Source organism: Oenanthe melanoleuca, chromosome 2, assembly GCF_029582105.1.
Source record: "Oenanthe melanoleuca isolate GR-GAL-2019-014 chromosome 2, OMel1.0, whole genome shotgun sequence".
Taxonomy (NCBI): Eukaryota; Metazoa; Chordata; class Aves; order Passeriformes; family Muscicapidae; genus Oenanthe; species Oenanthe melanoleuca.
In genome coordinates, this window is record NC_079335.1 from 48,460,910 (window position 1) to 48,485,354 (window position 24,445).

The 24,445-nt window shown below is 39.8% G+C and overlaps 1 protein-coding gene across 5 annotated transcripts in view; it reads right to left on the reverse strand.

Moving 5' to 3' along the window:
* Positions 1-24,445, reverse strand: part of DLGAP1 (DLG associated protein 1) — a 390,022-nt gene that overhangs the window by 21,220 nt on the left and 344,357 nt on the right. For all 5 annotated transcript variants that reach the window (XM_056485289.1, XM_056485287.1, XM_056485286.1 and 2 more), the window contains 2 exons: positions 8,699-9,072; positions 5,408-5,499 (listed from right to left, as the gene is read on the reverse strand). In XM_056485289.1, coding sequence (XP_056341264.1) covers positions 5,408-5,499; positions 8,699-9,072 — 466 coding nt within the window. The remainder of the gene's footprint in view (positions 1-5,407; positions 5,500-8,698; positions 9,073-24,445) is intronic.

Sequence of the window (24,445 nt, forward strand, 5' to 3'; positions counted from 1 at the left end):
TGCTCTTCTCCATGTCCCTACCTCCATCTCACAGCCACCTTCTGCTTTCTTCAGTGCCCTAGACTCTGACACTCTTCTGTTTCAGATGTCCACTTGTGTTTTCAGTTAACACCCTGGCTTTTCACTGTATGCCAAAACCCAAATGTGAAAGCATCAAAGTCTGCCTGACAGGAGGATGTATTGCTGGAGGCTCTACATTTCAAGTCTTTCAGGAGTGTACTCTTACTGGGTTCAGTATGAGCTAGTACCACAAAACCCAGACTCTGCTTAACAAATGAAATAGAATGACCTACTTTTTTTGCCTTTGTTTTATCTATATAATAATATGCTACAGGTTTGCATGACACTTTCTTGGCACTGGATTATGTAACTTATCTGTCTTCCAAAGAAAAAACTCAACTTGGCAATAGAATATAGCATCAGTTCAAAATTAAAAAAATACTTCCAAGGAAATGTATTTTGAATAAAATGGAAATGCAGGAAGGCACTAACTCTCTGCCTGCCTCCAACTCATCTATATAAAATGCCTAATAGTTTGTAATTTTAGTCTCTGACACAGCTTCCTCACTCATTTCCAGGATGTTTTATTCTTACAAAATACCATTTGTGTCCCACATGAGCCTTTTTTATTTTGTTCCCAGTTAAAACTCCATACTAGAGGAGAGATCTTGAAGCTGATGATAAAGTTTTGCTACTTTTACCATACAAAACATTCACAAGTCTAGCTAAAAAAAAAAAAAGGAAAAATTCAAAATAGAGGTTTGCTGCTTCTTCTTCTTTCAGGCTTGGCCCTTTTGTACTCAGCTGTGCCCTGCAGGAACAAGGTGTAATAATTACAGCTTCAGAGAACTGCAGCAGATATCTGGCCTAGGGTGCAGAAAGCCATGAAACCTCAGACTGGATAAACCAGTATGGAGAACAACAGAATGATGTGTTTTGAACAACAACACAGTCACTTGTTGGCATTAAACTCTCATTCTAAGTCTTTGACTCTCTTTTGCAAAACATGTTTGCAATGCAACTCAGATAACCTAATTCATTCCTAAAAGAAACCCCAAACCCAAAATCCCAGAAAAGATCTAGATTTCAAACCAACTGATGCATGATCAATCTCACAGGTGTTTAGGCTAAACTCAGCCTTACTTTACCCACTGGCTGTCCTCCTTCTTGTGTTGTACTTCTCTGCTAAGGCTGCAGCTGCTGTCAGCAGAACAAATCAAACTGCAGAAGGAGTTAGCAGATATGGTACTGTGTTTCTAATGGCAGGAACACTATTCCTGCTCCAGCCCCATTCCTTTCAGCAGCTCATCTTTGCCAATCACATTGTTTTAAGCTGGTTGGTTTGTTTGTTGTTTTTTTTTACCAACTCTTGGCTTTTCATTGCAGAGCAGAGATGCTGGCTGGAGTGCTCAGCCTCCCTCCAGGGCTTGGTCTGGGGCAGGCAGGCTATTGCCAACCAGCAGGGTGTGATCAGAAATTTATGGCCAGTTCTGCCAAGGCCAGGCTTGCAGCAGCCCACCAGCTGGCTGGGAGCCACCAGGGCTCTCAGAGTTCCCTCAGGTCACAGGCAGCTGTGGCCAGGGAAGGAGATTGGCTCTGCCAGAGCCAGGGCATGCTTTGCCTTTTGCTCCAGCAGTTCCTCCTCCCAAGTGTGCATGGAGTAGGAGGGGATGTGGGGAATGAGTCCCACCAGGCTGGGACTGGCCAGAGGAACTGGTGTGGGTGCAACAGACATTTAAAGGTCATCTAGTCCAACCTCCCTGCATTGAGCAGGGACATCTTAAACTAGATCAAGTTGCTCTAAAGACTGCAGCATTGAGAAGTGTGAGTTAGACTGTGGGACTGGCCTATTGTATAGGGAAGACACTAAAACCTGAGTATTTTTTGTTGGACAGTAAGTAACCAAATCAAAAAACCTACAGGGAAAAAAAACCAGAAAAATATGTGTTTATATAGTAACAAAATACAAAGAAGTGAGGGGTATTTTTTTTTTCTGCAAGAGACAGTAAAAGGTTTTTGTTTGATTTTTTACTTTATGTTACCATGTTGTTATATCAAATGATTCCACTTTATACCATATCAGGAGTTGTGCTGTGGTAGGATGTACTTTGTGTATCAAGATATGGTAAGACACACTTTTGTGTATCAAGATATGGGGGCATTCCCTTGGTGCCCCAGAAACCAGAGAAGAGGGAGGACCATCTGTCTCCTGCAGTCTCCTATGGCAGTGCTCTTACTCCAAAAACTGCCATTGTTTCAGTATTCAAAAATTATTGTGATGGTAACTCAGGAACAATTACCAAGCTGATGATACATCTAGAACAATGAGAGAGATAATTTTGGAGATGAGAACGTAACAGAAGGAGATCTTGGGGCAGGCAAGATAAATTGCAAGAGAGACTAAAACTGATTACAGAGCAATGGGACTGAAAACCCCTTGTTCAAGAAGAATGCATGCTAATTGTTTTTGGCAGAATAAAGAATTTCTTTTTTTCTGCTTCAGTAGAACTGGTTGACTTCTAACAACTCGATTATCTTCTGTAAGTGAGGAGGGTGATCCCTTGAGGTCAAGAAGGAGTTACAGGTAGAAAGAAGGGACAAACAGAAATGGACAGAAATTGAAGTGCCTTGAGATTGCATGGATGAGTTTCATTAAGTGCACTTTTCAAAACTGCCCTGGAAGGAAAAAGGGAAGAACAATTTGGTTAGGGTTTTGTCAGCATCATGGCAAAGGTCAGGTGAGAGATAAAAGATTAGCAGCAGTAAGATCATGAGGTTGTAAGGAATGTGCATTAATTTCTCTCCAAGAGAAAGACTGGACAGAGTTACTCTATAAATGCTAGAAATCACAGAGCTGCAGGTAGGGAATGGGTATGAAAAATACTGTTGAGAACCAGCATCATAAAGAACTGGGGATAAGATAAATAGCAGCAGTGAGTCCAGTTGTAAGTGGTCAGGTAGCAGGAAGCACATTTATCCTGTGAGCAGGACAAGGGGAGGCAGACTGAGGCATTTGTCTGGCAGGAGGCCCACGATACAGAAAGTGAAGGGCCAGTGAAAGGTCTGATGTGAGATGGAAGATTGAAGAGAGAAAGCTGTCCTGTGAAGATGCTCCGTTTTTGAATTACTTACATCAAGAAATGGAAGCAAAATGTTTTGCTTATCTGGTCCAAACACAGAAGAAAGAATATTTAAAAGGACATCAGGAGGTAAGACTGCCTGGTGTGAGAATGACAATCATATGAGGGGAGGGAAAGGGGCAGGAAAGAGCAGGAAGCCAAGAAAAAGACTGAAAGTTGTGGTAGGCTTTTGGTGCATTAGGCAAAGAGCTTTCTTATTTTGTAATTAATACTGTAATATTGTAATAGCTTAGACTGTCAAGGAAGCATGATCAATTTGCTGTATTTATCCTTCCTGCTGTGTCATTCTTCTCATTTTACATTTATTTAGTATTTCTGAAGCCTGGAATATTTTTAAAAACCATTAATTTCTCAAAGATTCAGCTAAAAAGACCTTTTCTTAGACTTTGCAGATGTTATGGTGCAGGGACAGTGAAGAATGTACTGTATTTACAATTCAATTCCTGTAACAGATAATCAATACATTGTGCTCTGCTGTGTTATGGGGGAAAAAAAAAGAGTATGAGTGCCCAACTGTGATGATAAGTCCTTTGTGTCTTGAGTGCACTCATTTTCTAAGGATTAGGGGCTGTCCTTTATCAGCCAGCTCACTTCTGAAAGTCCATGATAGATTGCTGCTTGCCTGTCTGCTCCAAACAGCAGCAACCTCAACTTTATCAGCAAGGAAACCCCCAAACACAGCTGTCAGTAAGAAATGCAGAAATATTGCTTTTCAGGGCACACTCACACAGGCAGATCTTACATTCTTCTCTGGAGCAGTAAAAACTGCAGCAGAAAGAGGACTTTGGATGTAAGGTATTTGCAAACAGCCATTTCTTTCTTTCTTTGTGGGGAGGGGGAGGGTTGGGCTTTTGGGGTAGTTATTTCCTTTGTGCCCAGGCTGAAGTGAAATGGTCCTTCAGCATCCATTCTAATGTGCTTATTTATCTCGTGCTGGAAGAGTTGTGGGTAAATGGGGCTAAGATCTAACACATAAAGAAATGTCTGCCAGCAAGAGATGTTTCAGCAGGTTAATGAGGAACTTGGTAGCAGCCTAGCAGGGTCATTGCAAAATCACATTTGTTTTTGCTGAAATCACTTTAGCCTTTTAAAACCACAGGAAAATGCTCTGCTACTTTAGAGGGAGATTTGGTTGAATTGAAAATGGTGTAGATAACCTGCTATTTTTGAGGATTTTTGGCAGATGTAGGAAGAAAAGAGTGTGAAAATGGACATCTCCACTGGCTCCTGCAGTCAGCAGGCCAGAGGAGGGGAGAGGGCCTGAATTTTGCCAGCTCAGATTTGCTGCACCCAGGTTTTCTCTGGAGAAATTACAAGGATAACTTCACTGACAAGTCATACTGCACCAAGGCTTTGCCTATGACAGTACTGAGAGTTATTGACAAAGTGGCTCCAGCATCCAAAAGTCACACTGTGCCCAAACTGCCTGAGAAAAGAGAAGCAAGACTTGTGTGGGTGCTTGGCAGCACTGGGCAGGCCTGCACACTCAGACAAGGGGAGAGTCTGGCTTTTCTTCAGCCCCTGAGTCCAGTTTTGGGAAGGAAATAAGATTTGCTGTTGTGGTCAAGCACTCAAAAAATTTAACGTGTCTCCCGAGTGCTGTGCACAGTTGTGCTGCCCTGCAATGTAACTGCAAATTTGTCATCAGAAAGAGACATAACCTTAAAGACAGCTGCTCTAGTTTATTTTTTATTTATTTTTTTTTTTCTTGGAGGATATTTGTTTGCTAACTCAGGATATACGCAGATTGTAGGAAGAACAGAGTTCTTTCTACAGGTTTGCTTTGTAATCTCAACTTTTTTTTTTTTTTTTTTTGCAAGGGAGCAATTGTAATGCAGAGATGTCTGGGTGAGATACCTGAGTAAAAACATTCAGTTTGGCTCTGCCACTGCACTGCTACACATGGCTGAAATAATTCTGCTGAAAAACAAGGTGAACTTTTCTTCATCAGCCATCCCAAGACTGACACTTCAGCTGCAACACTGTGCACTGTTTAAGAAGTTTTTCTGGGGGAAAAAAGATTATTGAAAGTATATGAGCCCTCAAAATATATCACATTTCTCTTCCATTTCTCTCAGTGGTCCTGAAAAATCCTCTCTAAAAAACAAGAGCTACAACATTTATAAGACTCAGCTTTTCAGCTGGATGATCTAACAATTCATCCAGGAAGCAGGTTTATGTGGTCATGTGTGCAGGAACTAAGGCTCTTAAAAATTAGTTGTGGCATAATTATTTACTTTAGAGAAACAGTATTAACTTTTACTCACCACTTCTCCTCCTCTACTTGAACTCCTATGGACTGGAACTTACTGGTTGCTTTATTGTCACCTGGTATGGTGGATTCTTCAGCACCATCAACCTTAAAAATCCAAAATATGACAGGTAATAAGAATGTATTTTAGCAGAGATATCACCTGGCTACTTGCAGTTTCTGTGCACCTTAACTACTAAGTGTCTGCACATAGAGCTTTTATCATGAATTCCTTCATCTAGACAGTTTCTCTGTGGTGTTATTTCTGATGCTATTGGTGAATATACATTATTCTTAATCTATAAAGCATTTCTGGTAAGACAATATTCAGCCTGCAGATAAATTTTATCCAGTATTTTATGGAGGTTGGATGCTCACATTTGTCAGACCTCATCTCTGAGCAGCTGTAACTCCAGGTATTGTGCCTCACCATTTGTTTGATTTTACCTTCTATCTGTATGTGCAGGCATATGTGAATTCATATGAAAATTGTGTGTTTATTTTGTTTAAATGTTAGTGCCTCAAATCAGAGCACTGTAGAGAAAAGATTTAAAGAAAGCAGATATGAGTCTTAGATGCATTTTGTTTACTGCTTCATCTTGCAACAGGTGGTCCCCAGGAGCATGGGCTGGGTTGGAACTTAATACCACATCTCCATCTCCAGCTCCATGAGGAGTTTTGTGCCAAAGGTATAAAGTTAAAATTTAACCACAGAGATGCCTTTGAACAAAATCACAACATTCTGGGTCCAATCAGTGTGGTTGTTAATTCCCTATGCTATATATAATATGGATAGTCATACAAGAAAAACATTTTCCAGCAGACAGAATTTTTTGGGCCATAGCAGTGTCATGAGGTGACCTGTAGCCTCAAACTGACAGTGGGTGTGCAAAATATCCAGCTGTAGTGGCTGTTCCACCAGGAGCTTCTTGTTGAGAGCCACTTGACCAACCTGTGCAGGAAAAGTGAGGGATGGGAGTTACAGAAGCTGTTCTGTGAGGTGAGGTACTTCCTTGACACTGAGGTTTCTGGGGAGGTAAGTACACCTTAAATCCCCTAACTGACAGAGTGAAGCAACCTTTTGATGGAAGGGCTTTTCTGTGCTTAATTTTGCTTGTTTGCTCAGCAGATTTACAGCAAAGGCTTGCAGTGTCCTAAGAGGGGTACAGAGGACGCATGGAGGTTCATCAGAAGTGCACACTAGGTTTATGTGGCAGAGGAGGAAGAAAACCAAGAAGACATCTGTGGCTAATGCAGCTTGCCCTGCTCTGCAGAGATGGGTTGAGCTATCATTAAGGTGTATAGCTGGTCTGAGCTCAGACTGAGCCTGAACTCCCTTCACTCAGGCAGAGACTGACTCTATACTGCCAGTCAGAGGACTGACAGTGTACCTACCACCTTTAGGGCAGTTGTTTGTAAGAGAAGTCATTTCTGGCATCAACACCTATCTTAAGGCATTTCTACTCCCACACTACCCCTTCAGCTGTACCAGCATGGCTGCTTGTGCAAGGATGCTGCAAAACAGACTGTGAAGGAAGTGTCTTTTATCTGTGTGTCTGACTCTCAGAATCTCAGTGATGTGCACAGCTGTCAGGGTGGCACCATGCACAGGCAGGAATCCTGTAGGCTGTGTCACTGCTGAAGGTTTTGCTTTATGTCACCCCAGTTTGTACCACATCTCCACTGGACCCTACACAAATCCTGCCTTGGCAGACCCTCACATACCATCTCCAGATTTCATGATTATTTCATGTGATTATACTGGTCATCTGTAAATTTCAAAGTTTAGGAGGGAGATTGTCAAAGGCTTGAAGAGCATTTAGAGCTCTGTTTTCCTCAAATCTCAGGAAATTGAGGCCTCTATACCTTTCAAAAAGCAGCACTTGTTACTTTCAACTCTACCTTAAGAAGAGATAGAAGGGAGATTGTCTGTCAAGAACTGTGATTCACATTACCATTGTTCAATTTGGCTTCTGCAAACCTGCAAATTATTTCCTTGTACCCATTATTTTGCAGTGTCTTTGCTAAGAGTCTTAGTTTCTTGGACTGGTGAAATAAGGCATTACAATAATATAATGGCATCTTAGGCTTGGCTGAGAGTGGGAATGCATAACAGAGGAGTTTTCCTCTATCCCTGTCCCACATGGATCTTTCTCCTGGGTTTAGCACTGAACATCAGCCCTTCTTTCAGAATATACCCAAAACAAACAGCTGTGAATCAGTAAAAGTCTACAACAAAGGCAGTGAACTGAACCCACAGGCAATAGTTATTATTGCCCTTTCTAGAAGAAGTGAGAGAAAAGTCACAGCTTCTCCAGCAGCTACCCCTGGGATGGCAAACTTCAGCACAGCACCTCTCATCTATCTCATCAGACTGATATAGAGATTTCATGGTTAATTCTTTGACTATACTAATCAGATAAACCTGTCCAGGCACATAGTGCTGTGCTTACAACCACCTTCTGCAAGAAAAAAATTCTGTCTTCTTGTGAAGGCCAATAAGCTGTGGATTGCCATTCTATTTGCTCAAGATTCATCTGTCAAAAACCTGTGCTGATTCTCAGTCGATTTTAAGTTCAAGTACTTTGTTACAAAAGCTAATCCTGCAAGCAGATAGCTGAGAGTCCTATGCACATCATTTTTTGGGGGGAGCAGGGAGGTGGGAAAGATTAATAAAGAAACTAGTTAAGTCTAGTTTAAAGTCTAGTTTTATTTACTCTTGTCCTTTCTGTAAACAGGAATGAACTTTGGCAGGGTTAGTTTTCTTGTCTCATTCCACTAGAGGTAACAAAATGTAATTTTCTTTAACAAGGGCAAATCAGAAGGAACTTATCTTCTGCTCTTGAGGCTGAGATAAGAACAATGCTGCCTCATTCAAGAGGCTACCAGTCATTATGAAATGCATGAATAAGCAGCGACAATTAATTCAGTGAGGCTGGATGAAAATATTTTTTTGGTGATACTGTAATGTAAATCATTGTTTTACACATTCCCTTTCAGTGATTTAATTCATGCCTTTCTGACCCCCACTGTGTTATGATTCATAGATTAGTGCTCATGTGTGTAATTTAACAGAGCTGAATAACAAGCAGCACAGAGACTCAAACAAATCTTTGCATCTGATGTATTTATGATAAATTAGGAAAACATCATTAGTACCATGCAGAATGATTATGCTGATGCAAGTTCTACATAGGTACCTGTCAGGACAAGAAGAAAAATACACAAAACATTGTATAATGAGCAGTAAAACAGATGTAGAAATCCAAAACAACGGCCAGCATATAATCCATGTCAGGTACTGTACCTGTATTCCAATAGATAAGCATCTGTTTTTCTTGAAGTGGTCCTTCTTCCTATCCTCTACTGCAACAGTGGCAATGGTTGTGGTGGTGGTGACAGTGGCAGTGTTGTTCCCTACGTGCTGGCTTGCAGGGCCGTGGATCTGGGCGTTGGCAGCCTCAATGGCAGCTGTCAGTGCCTTCATGCTGTCCAGGCTTTCCGTGGAGTTGCTGAGCCCAGACTGACTGATGATGTCGCCCCTCTGCCCGTGCCCATCCATGTAGGCATCTTGGGCAGACTCTGTGCTGCTCTGGGCTGTGATGGAAATAAAGGGTTTGGTGGTAGTTCTCGGTGGCACTGGAGGCGGTGTCTTCTTGTAGGTGGTGATGCAGGATGACACTGGAAAAACATAGCAGAGTTCTTGTTTTACTGATGCTGCAGGGAAAATGGATGAATGTGTGATATCAAAGCATCATAAGCATGGACAGAGCAGAGGGGAGGAGGAGGCTGTTAGCCAAAGAGCCCCCAGTAGCCAATCTACGTGTCACAGTGATGCCTTGCTTATCAGTGTCTTCTATTCCTCCCATGTGAGTGGCAGAACTGCTAGTAGGGCAGATAGGAGAGAAAGTATCTATTTACCAAGTTCCCCCTTAGTTTTTTTGGTATTGTTTTCTGCAATTTACTTTCTACTAACTGTTCTAAGTCCCATGGGAACAAGTCCTTCTACCAAAGCGTTTTCTCTGCTTATTGCTCCCAAACAAGATTCACAAGGATGGTTAGTCTCCAACAACTTATCCCAGCTAAACTGTACTTCAAGCAGTTTCATTGCAATTGTTTTCTGTCTCCCTACCCTGTCCTATTACATGCAGAATTTCAAACCACATTTTTCTGATGAGAGAGAGATTCTCAAATCATGCTTTATCAAAGTTTGTTAACACTCACCATATTTGGACTTGTGTATTTCTTCCTATAAAATGTCTTACTTGTTGCACAGACTTCTCAAATACCTTGAAATGTTTTGTAAGTTGTTGAGGACATATTTAAAAGAACATTTTGCCATGCCTAATTTCTCACCATAAACATAACATCAGTTCTAGAAAAAAAGATCACTTGATTTTACACAGAGAGTTAGTGTAATAAAGTCAGTGGCTAAAACCTGTCAGTCAGTGGTAAAGTGTAAGTATAAATGTTTGCAATAACAAAGACTTTAATAAAAGTTCATATTTTGAAGGCCATGCTCTCTTTTTATGTGCTGCTGTGTGGAGTCAGAAGCTTAGCTTGAGGTTCCCAAGTTAAATCTATTGTTCTGTATACACAGAATTGCATACAGAAAGCACTACATGGAGATTAAAACATCTTCCTTTAAGGGTTACTTGGCAGCTCTGCATTAATGAAGTCCTGGAATGCTTTCAAGGGAGGAAAGAAAGTCCATTAAGAACAAAAAACAACCACGATATGCTCTATTTTTTAACAAAATAAATGCAGGCATGAACCTGTGCAAAGTTCAGACACAAACTTGTTAGCATAAATTCTTATTAACAGTAATCATATGGCAAGAAATGATTCATCAGATCATTTTAACTGGCAGACATCTATGCCACCCACATAAAAGGTAACTCTACTACAGCTGTTCTGCTCTCTGTTTGCACTGTACCTGCTTGTCAAGCCAGAAGCCATTATGGCATTAATTTGACTAGCTCACATCCATATGCCTTCTATCTCCCCATAGCTGTAGGAATAGTTACTGTGTAAAAGGTGTTTCCAGGGAATGAAATCACACAGGATTTTTTTAAAGGACTCTAGTATAAGTTTCTGATAACATGCCTGAACCCATGTTAAACATGTTGAATGCTAATGGAAAAAAAGAGTGTTTCAGGTAGTGAGGGTTTTGAAACTATGATTCACTTCTGAAGAATCAAACTGAAACCACGGCATCTCTGAGAGAAGAGATGGCTAAAAATGGACTTGTCAAATTTTAACTCTGGGGAAGTGAATAGTTAATAGGGTTAAAGTTGTTTTATAAAGTGCTCCTGACAAGGTCAATACCTGGAACTAAGAGAAAGGATGACAGTTTTACAAAGGGGATTATAGATGTTGTGCTGTTTTTCACTGTTTTTGATGCTGTCACAAAGCATTTGCTGTGACAGCACATGCAGGTAAATCAGCTGCTGTTGCTGCATCATGGTCATGTACTCTGGGACCCATGGAGAATTGTGGAGGCTGCTGCTTGAGCCAGGATATCCCCAGGATACCACCCACTCCAGGTGGCTCATGGTAGGAGAATGTTCTCTGAGTTGTGGAAATGCAAACTGAAATTCAGAACAGAGGAATTCAAAGCACACACACACACATGTATATCCGGGTAACACTTTGGGAAACTTGTCTAATAGAGGTTCACGAGCAATGCTGCTTTGCAATTCAGCAAAGTATAAATTGTACCATTTAAAATAAGCTAGGAAAGGTCACTGGGGAACTTCTGGGGACATACCAGCACCTTCAGTACATCCCAGCGCAGCACACAAGTATAATTTTTCTTACATAGCAGAGAGGGAAATGATAACAAAACACACTTGAAAAGGCATCTTAGGTAGGAGACAGAGCATCAGAACCAAAAAGCAAGCCCTAACAAGACGGGTCCCCACATCACTGGGCATCCTGCACTAGAAAGAAAGTCAATAGCAACTGTCTATTGACAGCTACCATGCTCTCTGGACACAGCAGTGCAAATACAGAATCGCCTGATTAAGTTGTCTTTCATTCTGTCGGTAAATGTACTCAATGAGGAGTATAATCCACACCACACTGAAAGATGTTTGCACTCAGCTAATTAAATCTGAAGTTATTCTTAAGAGGGGGAGAGAGTTGACAAGTCATACGGCGAAATTGTATAGAGAAATAGCAAAACGTTCTTTCAGCAAGTCAAAACAAATCCTGGGTTTCCTGGAGTCACGCAGCACACACTGTACAGCTCCAGAGAAGCAGAGTGTGCAAGTCATAAAAGAGCCCCAGGCACTTCATTACTGGAAATGATGTAAGCTCCTGCCGCTCCTCTGCAGACACGGCACCAAAACAATGCCGGGGCTGCCGCTGTCGGGGGCTGCTCCCACTGCTGGAGCTGGCTCAGCCCTCTGAGCTGCTCAGGCTCAACAGTGAAAGGCTTTTGGTCCCACAGCTCTCCTTCGTGTGTGCTCAGCCACCCGGCAGCCTGTGCCAGGGCAGCCTGCAGGATCTGCAGCTCTTCGAGTGGCCACGGTGTTTTGAATGCTGAGCTGCTCGAAAAAACGAAACGAGTCCTTCCCAAGAAAATTGTCAAAATGCTGGTGCTCTCCTTGTCCAGCCAGGAGAGCCTGAGCATCCAGTCAGTGCAGGGAGAGCACATCCATGCAGAGTTTTGGCTCTGCAGGCAAAGGAGGAAACTCATCTCTCCAGCTCTCCTGCAGCAGGAGGATTCAGAGGGAGGACACTACAGGATCACAGGAGTGAAAAATGTGGAGAAATCCTCACTTCACACACAGGGAACTTTCAAACTGTGGAAGCTAGTTTAATTCACATAAGGAAGTGAATTTGAAGGGCTGTATAAATTCCCTGATAAATATGTTCTTGGACATAGATCAAGGAGTGAAGCTCTGTACGGAAACAGATTTGACTGGAGAGTCAAGTCAAAGTAGTTAGTCTTGTGAATCATTAAAATTGTTTAGATATGGAGTTAATCAGAAATCACCTGTTCTGAATAGTAGAAAACCCCTCAGTTTGACACAACCCTCAGTTTGACAAACTGAGGGTTTCCACGTTTTTTTCCAGAGAGCACATGCTGCTGAAGCAGGTACACATTCCTCTCCTAGGGCATATGCAAGGTTTAATCCACAAACTAGTTAAGTCATGCACAAGAATCCTCAGACAGCCAAAGCACTTGGAATCAGACTCACTGTTTCCAGTGCACCACTCCTCTAAGTTATGCTCTCCTTTTCCTTTTGATCTTTGCTCTATTTCTGTGGACTGCCACTAGGTTACAGTTTAATCCCAAATACCTAGCAAAAAAAAAAATCTTTCTCCAGATTTAGAAAAAAAAAAAAAAAAGCCACGGTTTTTGTCTTCCTAGCCAGTATTTCCAAACAACTAGCTCATAGGACAGGAATTTGGAACAGGGAGTGTCAACCACCCAGTTCAGAAGGAAGTCTAATGATAAAAAAAATAATCCCAGATTGCATAATAAAAAAGGCTTGAATTTGAATGTTTCATTGTAAGAGTGCTTCAGTTGTTTAAACATGCTCACTAGGGGAGATGAGCCCTCAGGAGCTAACATCAGCATGCAAACACAAATTTTTAACTGAGTGAATAGGTGCCCAGGAGAACCCCAAGGCAGATTAATATTTTGAAGGGATCAAATTCTTGCAGTACTTTGAGCATATCAAGTGATGAGACACATCAGTAATATCTTTCTAACTTGACAGCCTTATATAAGCTTGATTAACAAGAATAAATGCATGTGCAAATTTAAAATTAAGTAGCATAATAGTGTTTGTTTGAGGAAAAAAAGCATGAACTCCACGGTTTGAAAGGAGCAACAAAGGACACAACTTTCTCAGCACAAGAAAGGTGTGGACCTGTTGGAGTGGGTCCATAGGAGGGCCATGCAGATGATCAGCTGGTTGAAGCACCTCTCCTCTGAAGACAGGCTCAGAGAGCTGGGGATGTTTAGCCTGGAGAAGGCTCCACAAAGGCCTCTCTGTGGCCTTCCAATACCTTAAGAAGGAGGGAGAGGGTTTTTTTATATGAGCAGATAGTGACAGGACAAAGGAAGTAGTTTTAAACTGAAAGAGGCAGGATTAAATTAGGTGCTAAGCAGAAATTTACTCAAAGGGTGGTGAGGCATTGGAGGTTGTCTAGAGAATTTATGGATGCATCACCCCTGGAAGTGCTAAAGCCAGGCTGGATGGGACCCTGGGTAACCTAGTTTAGTGGTGGTGTCCCTGCCATTGCATGGGAACTGGGACAAGAGGATCTTTAAGATCTCTTTCAACCCATTTCAAACCATTCTATGAGTCAATGATTCTAACTTGTACACAACTAAGTGTGGGGATAAAAAGCAGTTGTTCCACGCTGCACAGACAGACCTCAGTATTCTGATTTACTCTCTGTTAAATGGGTGTGCTAACAGTGGTGCCCTTGCACCTCACACAACTGCCACACAAAACACAAATATAGGCAGATCTCAGCAGACCTAGGCTTCAGTACTGCAGCCCCTGGCTTTAGAGGTGCAGTGCTTGATTTGGCTTGTTAGACTCAAACCATACCCTTATTTCCTTTTTTCTTTTGAGATTTGGAGGAATGCTTGGAAGTAGGTTTTCAGATCCTGCATTGTTATTTTTACATGCAAAAAACTGGTGTGAAAACAGAACATGCATTATCTTAATAAAAAAAAACTAAGCAGATGGTTTCTGAGGATGTAGAGATTTACTATTACAAAACTGAAGCAAAGATTTTTATAAGAAGTTTTAAACTGCCCAAGGGAATAATACCACAGTGAGTTATGGATGTCATTATCCCAAATGAGAACTACTGAAATCTAGATACCACACCATCAGGAATTCTGCCAAGGCCATGCTTTTTCCAGACTTCCCTCACCACCAAGCTGATACCTTATTTGATGAAAGCCTTGGAAAATCTGCATGTGCATACCCAGTGGATGACAGGTGAATATTTCTCCAGCAGTTTTTTTTCTCCCTTTAATTTCTTCTGCTGGAAGCTGCTGATGCCAGTCAGAAGCTTAATTGCTATCCCAGGGAAGTTGAATTACTGTGCAGAGAACAGGTGAGACAGCCAAAAGTGTCTGCTAAATGCAGTTTATCACTAGGATATTATCACAAATTATGGATGCACAGACAAAATCCAGGGCATGTAGGCTTCCCAGGAGACCCACTTTACTCCTTGTACTACACTTCAGCTGCTGCTGAACTTTTCTCTCTATAAAAATGACCAGTGCAGTAACAGCACACAAGTAATTCAGGTCTTGTGGCCCAAAAGTGAGGAGTCTATAAACAGCTGAACCTCTGGAAAAAAAAATTCACATTAACTGAAAGTTATTACCCAGAGTGGATCACTGATGGCTTATAATATTTAACTCCCAAAACTTGTGAACTTTACTGGTGTCAAGCAATTAGCACTTGGCTCTATTTACAGGTATATGCACACAGGTATCATATATACCTGCTGAAATTCAGTCAGGCTGAGAGAAATCAGAAGAGAAACAGTTTTGGCCTTGCCCCCAACTTTTGGCTATAAACAAAACATCTGGAAAAACACCACAAAGAACTTCAAGGATAAGGATGTGAGTCTGTTCAGGACAGAGTCTCTCCTATAGATTTGAAGATTCAAATGCTTTAGTACAGTCATGGTGAAAGGTCTTTGATATAGAATAGCAACCTCTACAAAAAATGAAACATGATGAAGGAATAGAAAAAAGAAAAGCAGCACAGCAGAGTGGTCTTCTTTAGCCAGTATGTGAACTATTTACCATCTTTTCACATGTACAACACTTTTTTTCTGAGAAAACTGGGGAAACACTGCTTGATCTGTTGCTTAAACTAAGTCTAGCAAACCATTCAAATGTTTTCTGCACTTTACCAAAACTTTATTTCCCCCCATACTGGAGTAGTAATGAAAAAATGAAACCTTATAATTTTATATAAAAATAGGGTTCCTAAAAGTATTTTATATTTCAGAAATTATATGTCATAAAATTATCATGGTAAGAAATTAATAAGCTTTCTGAATATCAGTACTTTAATTTTGTAAAAGGCATTTATGGAAAACAAAGAAAACCTTGTGAAATATGGTAATTTATCCCATTTAGATCAAGAATGTGTAACAGTAAATAAATGTAATAATATTCAGCTTAATGAAATCAGATTATTTACCTATATATTTTCCAGGGAGCAACTTCACTGGCACTTTGATATAACACTTTGTTATGTGCTACTGCAGCACTCTCAAGTTCCAGAATTTGCATATTTTCCCCTTGGCAATAATGTTAATAAAACAAAATGGGCAATTTTTTTAAAATGTGGAGTTATGCAAACCAAATACAGACACATCTATGTAAACAGATCTTTAAGTAAAAACACAGTACAAGAACCAAACCCAAGATTTTCAGAAACACAGGGGTTTGAACTGTCTGCAAGTATCTAGTCACTGTAGTTAGAAGATGTATTTAGAGGTTTTAAAATCTGAGCATGCTCTGAAAAACTCATCACTTATTTTTTTGCCTACCTAGTAATGGCTGAATGTAAAGACTTTGTCTACTAGTGCACATTGCAAGTTTCTGGTGCCAATAACTCGAAAAACTTGTCTCTTTATATTTCTAAATTGGATTTGGATTCTTGAAAACCTCACCAAACTGTGAATATAAAACCTAATTTCCAGACTGTATCAGTAGCTCTTTGAATATGCCAGTGTGCCATAGCAGAGCCCACACATCCCACTGTGTTTGGTGTCACTGTAGGTGCTATTTCCTGAAATTACCAAGTAATAGTAGTAACTGCTGGTGCTGGCCACATTAATACACTCTTGTATATGTGCTGTCCCTTCAGTTACAGAGAGAACAGTTAATATCTGAGCATCCAGGAGGCTTAAACCCTATCAAACCTGGAGATACATCAAGGCAGATGTTTGGTCAGAACCAAGCCCGTGTATAAGTGAAGAGCTCCTTATCTTTACTGAAGGAGTTTTTTGAGATCTTCCTTCACAGTTTGTTAAGGACTGCATTTTGTCCTTGCTGAGCCTCTGCTGCCAATATCTCATCCTTTCATGGTGGCAGACCAATGATAAAGCAAGTTAAACAGTCAGTCATTTTAGGAGGAGCTTGTCACAAATTTGATTGAGAAAGTGCAAGCTGAAATTGTATAGCTCTTGTCACGGGAGCTTGCATTAAAGAACAATTAAGATCCTCCCCTTCTGAATCCCTGAATCCCAGAAACCAACCTGTTTCCCAGAACCTAGAGGTGACTTAAGACAGCCAATTATCTCAGAGTAATCTGATCATGTGGCATTTCAGTTAGCTAGGTATTGATGTTGCATCACTCTTTTCAGCATTATGGCAAGGATTTTCTTTTAAGCTCTTCACTGCAGCTAACTTTCAAAAGGCAACACTTGACATTCCAAAGTGTGATTTCTACAGAAGAAAAAATGTCTGTAGAAGTTGTTCCCTCTTCCTCAGTCTGGAAATGTACCTTCTTTATTTGCTGCTGATGTTAGCAAGAAAACAAGTTTCTGCTGGTTTTTACTCCCAGTGGTTTTCTGAATACTTAATAAACTTAAGGTAGAGTAAGCAGAATTCTGTATTATTGCACACGTTGGTATCAAGCTGGTCTCACAGAATTTGATTAGTGATGCATCTAAATTGGCTTAGAAATTAATTAGTTTAAATTGCTGCAAACCCACCCCTGATGTGGACATATTTAGAAGTGAATATAACTTTTAATGTATTTTTTAAAACTTAAATGAAAATGAAGGAAATAAAAGTGGTTCTTTCAAATAATTTATTGCAATTAACTGCATTTAAGCATAAGTTTGATAATTTTAAAGTGATTTCCTTTTATGCCATGGTGTGCAAACAAGCTGTACATTGTTATCAGTTATATTCATTTGAATCCAGTAAAAACTGTGTAAGTATGATTTAACCCAGTAAGAATTTGTGAAATTTAATTTTCAGGGTCATAATCAGTTTTCAGGGTTGCTGTATTTAAGTTCAATTGTTCCTGCATGGTTTTATACTTACTTTTATATCCGGGATTTTTTTTAAACTACACTAAACCAGAGAACACAGTGAACATGCATTGTTCTAATGTATCGTTACTAATGAAATTTTCAAAACTGTCCCACAATGAGAAAGTTCTGCACTGTGAGACATCTGTATATATATACTTAATAAACATATATGCACATATTCATCCAGTCGTTAGGGGACTGGTATACACAGCAAATACAGAAATGTAGGTACACCAGTTTTGCATGCTATTAAACCCTAAGGCTGTTCAGAAAATTTGAAGAAACCAAGAAAGTCATTGCTCTGACACAGACTGTTCAAATTCATTTAATGCAGCTTATATGAGGTGGGATTTACTATTTTTGGTACAATAACCACCTACTCTACTAATCAAACTATTTTATGATGCTGCTGAGTATAGGTTGTGATTCCTCAGAGCAGAAAGCATTTTGTCACCTGATCCAGCAATTAACTCAAATCTCTTCAAGCTCTTGAAAACAAAGTATATGTTTAAGGATATTTTTCTCAGTACTTGGTGCCACCAAGGAATTACTTCTTTGACATTGTCTCAAAAGTCAACATTTGAGTTTTGAGAATCTTGTTTTAAAATACTTGATATATAAGATTTTATTAAATAGCTTGTCTAAGAGTTAAAAGTTATTCAAATGACAGTGATGATGAAGGGCTGCTATATTTAAATCAGATAGATGTTGGGAAGAAACTCTACAAGTGCCAAAGACAAGAAAATAATAGCCAATGTCTACTAAAAGAAGAATGTGGTTGATAAAAACAACAGGAACAACTTTTTAGCTACTGTGAAGTGCCATGAAGCATCACAAGAATTGATTTAAACTATTTTACTGTGAATTTCAGTGTAACACTAGAGGGTTGAAAACCCCATGCAGGTATAACAGCACACTATGTCATTCTCATAGATAAAATCCTTATAAACATGACTGTAGAAAACCAGATTTCAGGAAGAAAAGTATCACATGCCTATTGAGCAAGAACATCTGTTCAGACAGGGAAGTACTGACTTGTTTTTAAGCAGCCAGTGCTGCATTTTTCAGCACCCTTATCACTTTTGGGGTGTTCCTATCCAAGCAGAAATGTCTAAAACAAGCAAGTTGTGCTCCTGCATTTCCTAAAAAATCCAAACCAAAACCAAAAGCAAGAGCTGCTTGCTGCAGGAAGAAGGGAGGGAAGAAGGAACATTGCAGCTAAATCTGTGCTCCAGGCTGAACATTGACTTGTCACCCACGAGAGAGAATTATGCCCCAGCTCAGAAGTTCTGCCTCTGCTGACAAGGTTATCAGATGACCTGCAAAAAGTCTCCTGTCAGGGCAGATCCTCTAGCACTGTGGGGGAAAATCCAATCCCATCTCAAATGAGCAGGAAATGTAGACCAAGTGTTTACACAAGAAATTATACTTATCTTTGGCCTAATTTCAGGTAAAATAGCAAAACAGAGACTTGAGACTGTCAGCACTTTTCTTGAATTAACTTGAAAAAAGTTGAATTGTTTGGTGAACAATGCATATGAAAAGTATGTTTGAAATGCACATTTGGTGTTGAGAGGAACTAAAATCTTCACCAAACCCTGATTTCTATATTTTCATTTTACATTCAAATTAACAAGTTACATCCTTGCTCAGTGACAGGCCTGAGGTCACCATGAATGACCTCACCCTTTCAGCTATTTGCTTGTTTTTATGACAAGGGTCCTACTTAATAATGCAACAAGTCAGCTGAAAATACTCTTAGTGTGAAAAATTCCTGATGATCAGCCCAAGTGCCCTGAGCACACACAAAAAATACTGACATCTCACTTGCAGTTATTACAGTGTACAGATAAGAGCATTTCAATAAATTTGAGCACAAAAATCACTTATTGCTGGGAGTCCTGAATGAGCACCCAGAAGATATTTAGATACAGAAAGATTGTAGCCCTGGCATGCTTGAGAGAGGACAGACCAGTCTTGTGTGACTTTTAAGCAAGGTTTCAGTGAAAGACATTGCAATTACTTTCCACATTATTTCTCAATTTATTAAAAAAATGCCTGTAATACAGATTCACAGTTTGAAGGAGATGTCAGACACAAACCCCTATATATTCCTTGGAGACACTAACTGCATGCCTGATAATAGTCTAACAGCTTTTTTCCTTTTTTTGTTCATTTTTTATTAAAGAAAAAAAATCAGTCCAGTGGAGGTGAAAAATTTAAAGCTTGCCATCATGATCCTGAAACCCTGAATTTGTGCCATATCACCCCAGTGGCAAAAATAATGGGTTTATTTTACATATTTCCACAAGGACAAGAAGCACTGTCACAGTACAGAACTATGAGGGTAAACTCTTCTTTCTCCAAACCACTCATTTTATTTTCCACTTACAGTTTGCTTTAGCAGGAGATTTTAGAATTAGTGCTCATCATTAGCACCTCCCTCTTCTTTAGCCCCTAGACAGCAAAATAATTTTAGCATTTCTCACCTTTACTTAAACATAAAAAACGTTTTGTAGTGACTGAGGCTAAGTCAAAAGGTAGACCCAGAACACCTATTTGAGACACAAGAAAACAAACAAGCCCAAACAAATTCTGACACTTCCAATTATTAGACCTTTTGAATCTTTAGACTACATAAATGCTTTCTGTAGATCACAAGGCCAATAGAAAAGCCTTAGCTATGCCAACAAAATAAATCCTACAAATCCATACAATTTTCACATGCATGTAGCTAACACTCCAGATTTCTCAGTGCATGAAATTCAGGAAAGATCAAATTTATAACCAAGGTCCCAGTTTTTGAGTTTTCTCCTTACAGTTTCCTGTCCCAGCCTGAAACTTCCTCTCCTCCTTCATCCCTCTAATAACAGCCTTTTATCACACCTCCATATTACCCTTATAGACTTGGTGTTTATTTTGGATTGGAAATACATTTCTGAGACTTTACTGGGTAAACCCAAATCTCTGACTGAGGATGCCACCACAGGGTTACAGGATGTGAAAGAAAGGGGAAGAAATAAAGTCTGGATCCTCTTGTACAAATTGCTAAGTTAAAAATAAATAAATAACTAAACACAATAATAGAAATAGCTGTGAATGTTGGTCAAACCAAGGATGCTAAGCAGAGCAGTTCTCAGCCTGGTTGAACTCAGGCTGTTTTGTCCATCTCTGCTTTGCCTGAAAACCTTTCCATGACCTCAGTTTTTGTTTGCACGGATGTTTGAAGAATGTCTGTCTTAACACCAGCACCTTTATCTGCCTGGTTAACATGTGGTTATTCATTATTTGTTATTCTCATCAAATTACAGAGTCTGAGAAGCATCACTGTCAAATGCCAATCACTGAGCACAAGAAGCAAATAATTAAAATGGACAGATGATGAATAATCCATAGGCCAGGGTCTGCTTTTCCTAAACTGCCTGTTAACAAATGAAAAACAAATACATGTGTAATAATGATGCCTGTTCACAAACAACTTGTGAACTGCAAAAAAAAAAAATTTAAAATTCAAGATTAAAATCAGTTCCAGTGAGTAAATCAGTCAGCTCTTGTTACTAACAATATTAATATCATTTACTTTTTATCACAGGAGATGTAAGAGGATACACAGAGTGTGCCTAGCTCTAGGTCATAGCAGCATCATCCAGGGCTGCACTGCACCCAGCTGAGAGGATGGGCTGAGGCTGGCTGGATGCTTTCCAGAAGAGCCATTACTCTGGAGTAATTATACATTTTGGAAGTGGTTTGAACTGAATCACTACACCCCCGTTTTTTATTTGAGATTAAGGGTATCCAGACGAAGAGCTATTGTGGAATAACCCCAGTACTTTTGGAGAGTTTCCAGGGTTAGAGAGACTTTACTGCAGAGAAGCACAGCACATTGAGCCAGCAGTCTTCTCCCACAACCTTTGTTTTCTTCAGAGTCTGTCAAAGGTCAGGAAGGTCTGACTCCCTTCAGCTTTTAAAGACTAAAAAGAGCAGTATTCAAGATACTTTGGCTGAGTGACTTGGGTGAAGAAAACAGCAACAAAGTGCGTGCATGAACTAGTTTCTGTCTAAGGTTTCTCAGGGCACAGACTCCCCTGTCTGCACAATGATTAGAAAAAGCATGAACAAATACATTTTAATGATTTCAAAACAGCTTATTACACATACAATACCATTCTTTTGTGTCCAAGGCTGCTGTTTAATTCACATACACCAGGAGTGAAATGCACTCAAAAGATGAACTTTCTTAGCAGTTTTCCTGAATTTAGTGCTTAGTCCTGTGGGTGAGTCATATTTTTCTTGCTGCCCCATTCAGTTGACTTCTCTATACATGTGTTGAATGTGCTATGTATTAACAGCTAAGTAGGCCACCACTGCAGTTTTCTTTGAGATTGGGAACCTGCTGATTTGACCTGCTTATCGAGAGAAAAATGTCATCTCAACAGGACAAGATTGTTTCTCCCTATTTTCTTCTTGTGAGCAATTTTTTAACCCCCTACAGCCAAGTAAAAAGTCACCAATCTAGGATTTTTTTCCTTTTTTCTTATTCTCCAACACTTTTACATAATTTAAAAAATATAGGAATACTTTTCTTTACATAAAAGTTTAAAATGTGAAGCTGGAAAAGCATGCCTTTAATTTCTTTATACATGCCTGTGTGAATCCCTTTGTGTCTATTTTTAAGCACATCAAGTGGAATCTAGACTCTTAAGGCAAAACAAATATCTATCTATGAACTACTCTATAATGATAATGGAAAAAGTGCAAAACCTTTCAAGAGAGAAATAATTTCAAACCTTGCTATGTTTACACAACAGAATGGAAGTGGTCTGTTGGGCACAGAATCACAGAATCATGAAGGTTGGAGAAGATTTTCAAGATCAAGTCCAACCTTCAACAGAATACCACCCATTAAAACTGTATCATGGTTTTGCCACGTCTGCTTGGTTTTTGAACACTTCCAGGGATGGAGACTGCCCCACTTCCCTAGGGAGCCTGTTCCATTGCTTAGCATGTTAAGAGCCCTTCAGGATGGAAAGCACTCTTCACTCTAATTTAACTTAGCATTTCAGTGACCCAAGCTGCTCTGAAATGTTCCAGAGCCTTCTTTTCCTCACTTCCACTTTAACAAGTTAAAAGTAAGACCTCCTAGATTATGGTATGAGCCTCACTAAGGAGAGCTGAGCACACATTACTTCCCTCTCCCTTATAAATGACATGTTGCAAAAACTAAAAAAAAAAAAAAAAAGGTTAAAAAGGCTATATTTGACATTTTTTAGACTGCTGTGTGCCACTTGGTCAAGAACTGAGCTTCCCATGACCTTGCCATGTGTGAAATGCATCCTACGTGACAGTTTTAACATGGGTTGCATCATTAACACATGTTCCTGGCTGCACAGTGACTTTTTGCACTTTGCCAGATGAGGCAGAGGCTAGATGAATTGTTGCTGTGCACATGCAGTTTTCTAATAAAAACAACATGGCATTATTGTTCCTGGAAGCACGTTTGGAAAATCTTACCCCACGTTGTACAACGCATCAGGGTGATGGTGGGCGAGGAAGAGGAGCCCACAAGGACAGCAAATACCTGTGTGCTTGTACCTGCCTGAGCACAGAAATACAGCCACCCATGCATACACATACAAAGCTACCTTCATCTTCAACTCTGCCTTTGAGTTTTGCTTTTCTTTTCATGTTCTTCTCATGCTGCATGATGCAACGAGTTTCAAGGCATGCTTTTCTCCCAAGCTTTGATTTGTATGTTTGGGGTTTTTTTATGGGATGCTCCTTTTGGGTAGCATTCTCAGCTTCCTCAGCATATAACACTGGGAGGGATTATTTGGTCTATCCACAGCTTTCATGTTAAGTCCCAAAGTATCTTGTAACACTGACAATGCCGGCTCAAATGCCAACACTAAATAAAACCACATAGAACTTGCAGTAATAAAAAGGCTAAAACCTCAAAACTAAAAAGCTATGGGAAGTGAGCAGAAGAGTTTCAAAGGCTTGGCCAGTGTCTTGGGCCTTTCTAGATAAGGATGAATCTGCCCAGGTGATCCTTTCCTACAGGTAAACTAGGTAAACACCACAAGTTAAAGAGGTGAGAATCCCCAGCATGAGCTGGTTTGGATCCAAATGCATCTTAGCTCCCTGCCAGTTCTTCACTTCACAGAACAGCATATGGAGATATATTCAGAAATGCTTTTTCTTGAAAAAGTTTTCTTCAGCTTTAAGGTAAGTGTACATGCATGTTCATCTATTTTATAAAGGTGCTACTGGGACAAGGAGGGAATTATAGTTAATAGCACCAGATGTCCTATAGCTTTTTGTCAAAGACAAAAACCCTGCATTTCAGTTGTTCACTATGGGCTAAAAAAAAAATAAATTCTGCTTATGAGCAAAATAAGGTACATTATTTCACTGCTCAGTCTAACACCAGCCCTATAATTACTGGATTTTCAACTATCTTCCACATTCCCCTTGAGCTATGAATTACAAGTTTTCAGCATATTGGATACCAATACCATGGCATGATTAGATTACCATTTCCACAGGTTGCCAAAGCAGAAGAATAGCTCATCTAAGTATGAATAGATTCATTTACTTGAAGAGAATTTTTTTTACCTTTCAGACTAATCATCTGAGTCTAACGCAGGGTAAAAAGAACACAGATTATTTTCAGTCTAATTTCTCTTAGAAAATAAAATGACCTGCCCCATTTTTACATCCCAGTGTTTGAAGGCATGCAGATCTGGGGGTTTTGTCTGACTGCTCAGAGGAAAGCTGTTTGCAGAATGCAGATACAGACCTGTTTTCTGTTGTAGGTGGAATCCATTAGTCACTAAGGAGGCTACAGCATAATGGAAAGTAGGCATTTTGTGTCATTTTAGTGCACAGCCTTGGAGGGGAGAAACACACAAATCCATGTAATTTTTAATATGCTATTGAATAGAATATAAAGGCTATAAATATTTTATTAGTCAATCATGGGTTAAAAAGGTATTTTTTACAGAGT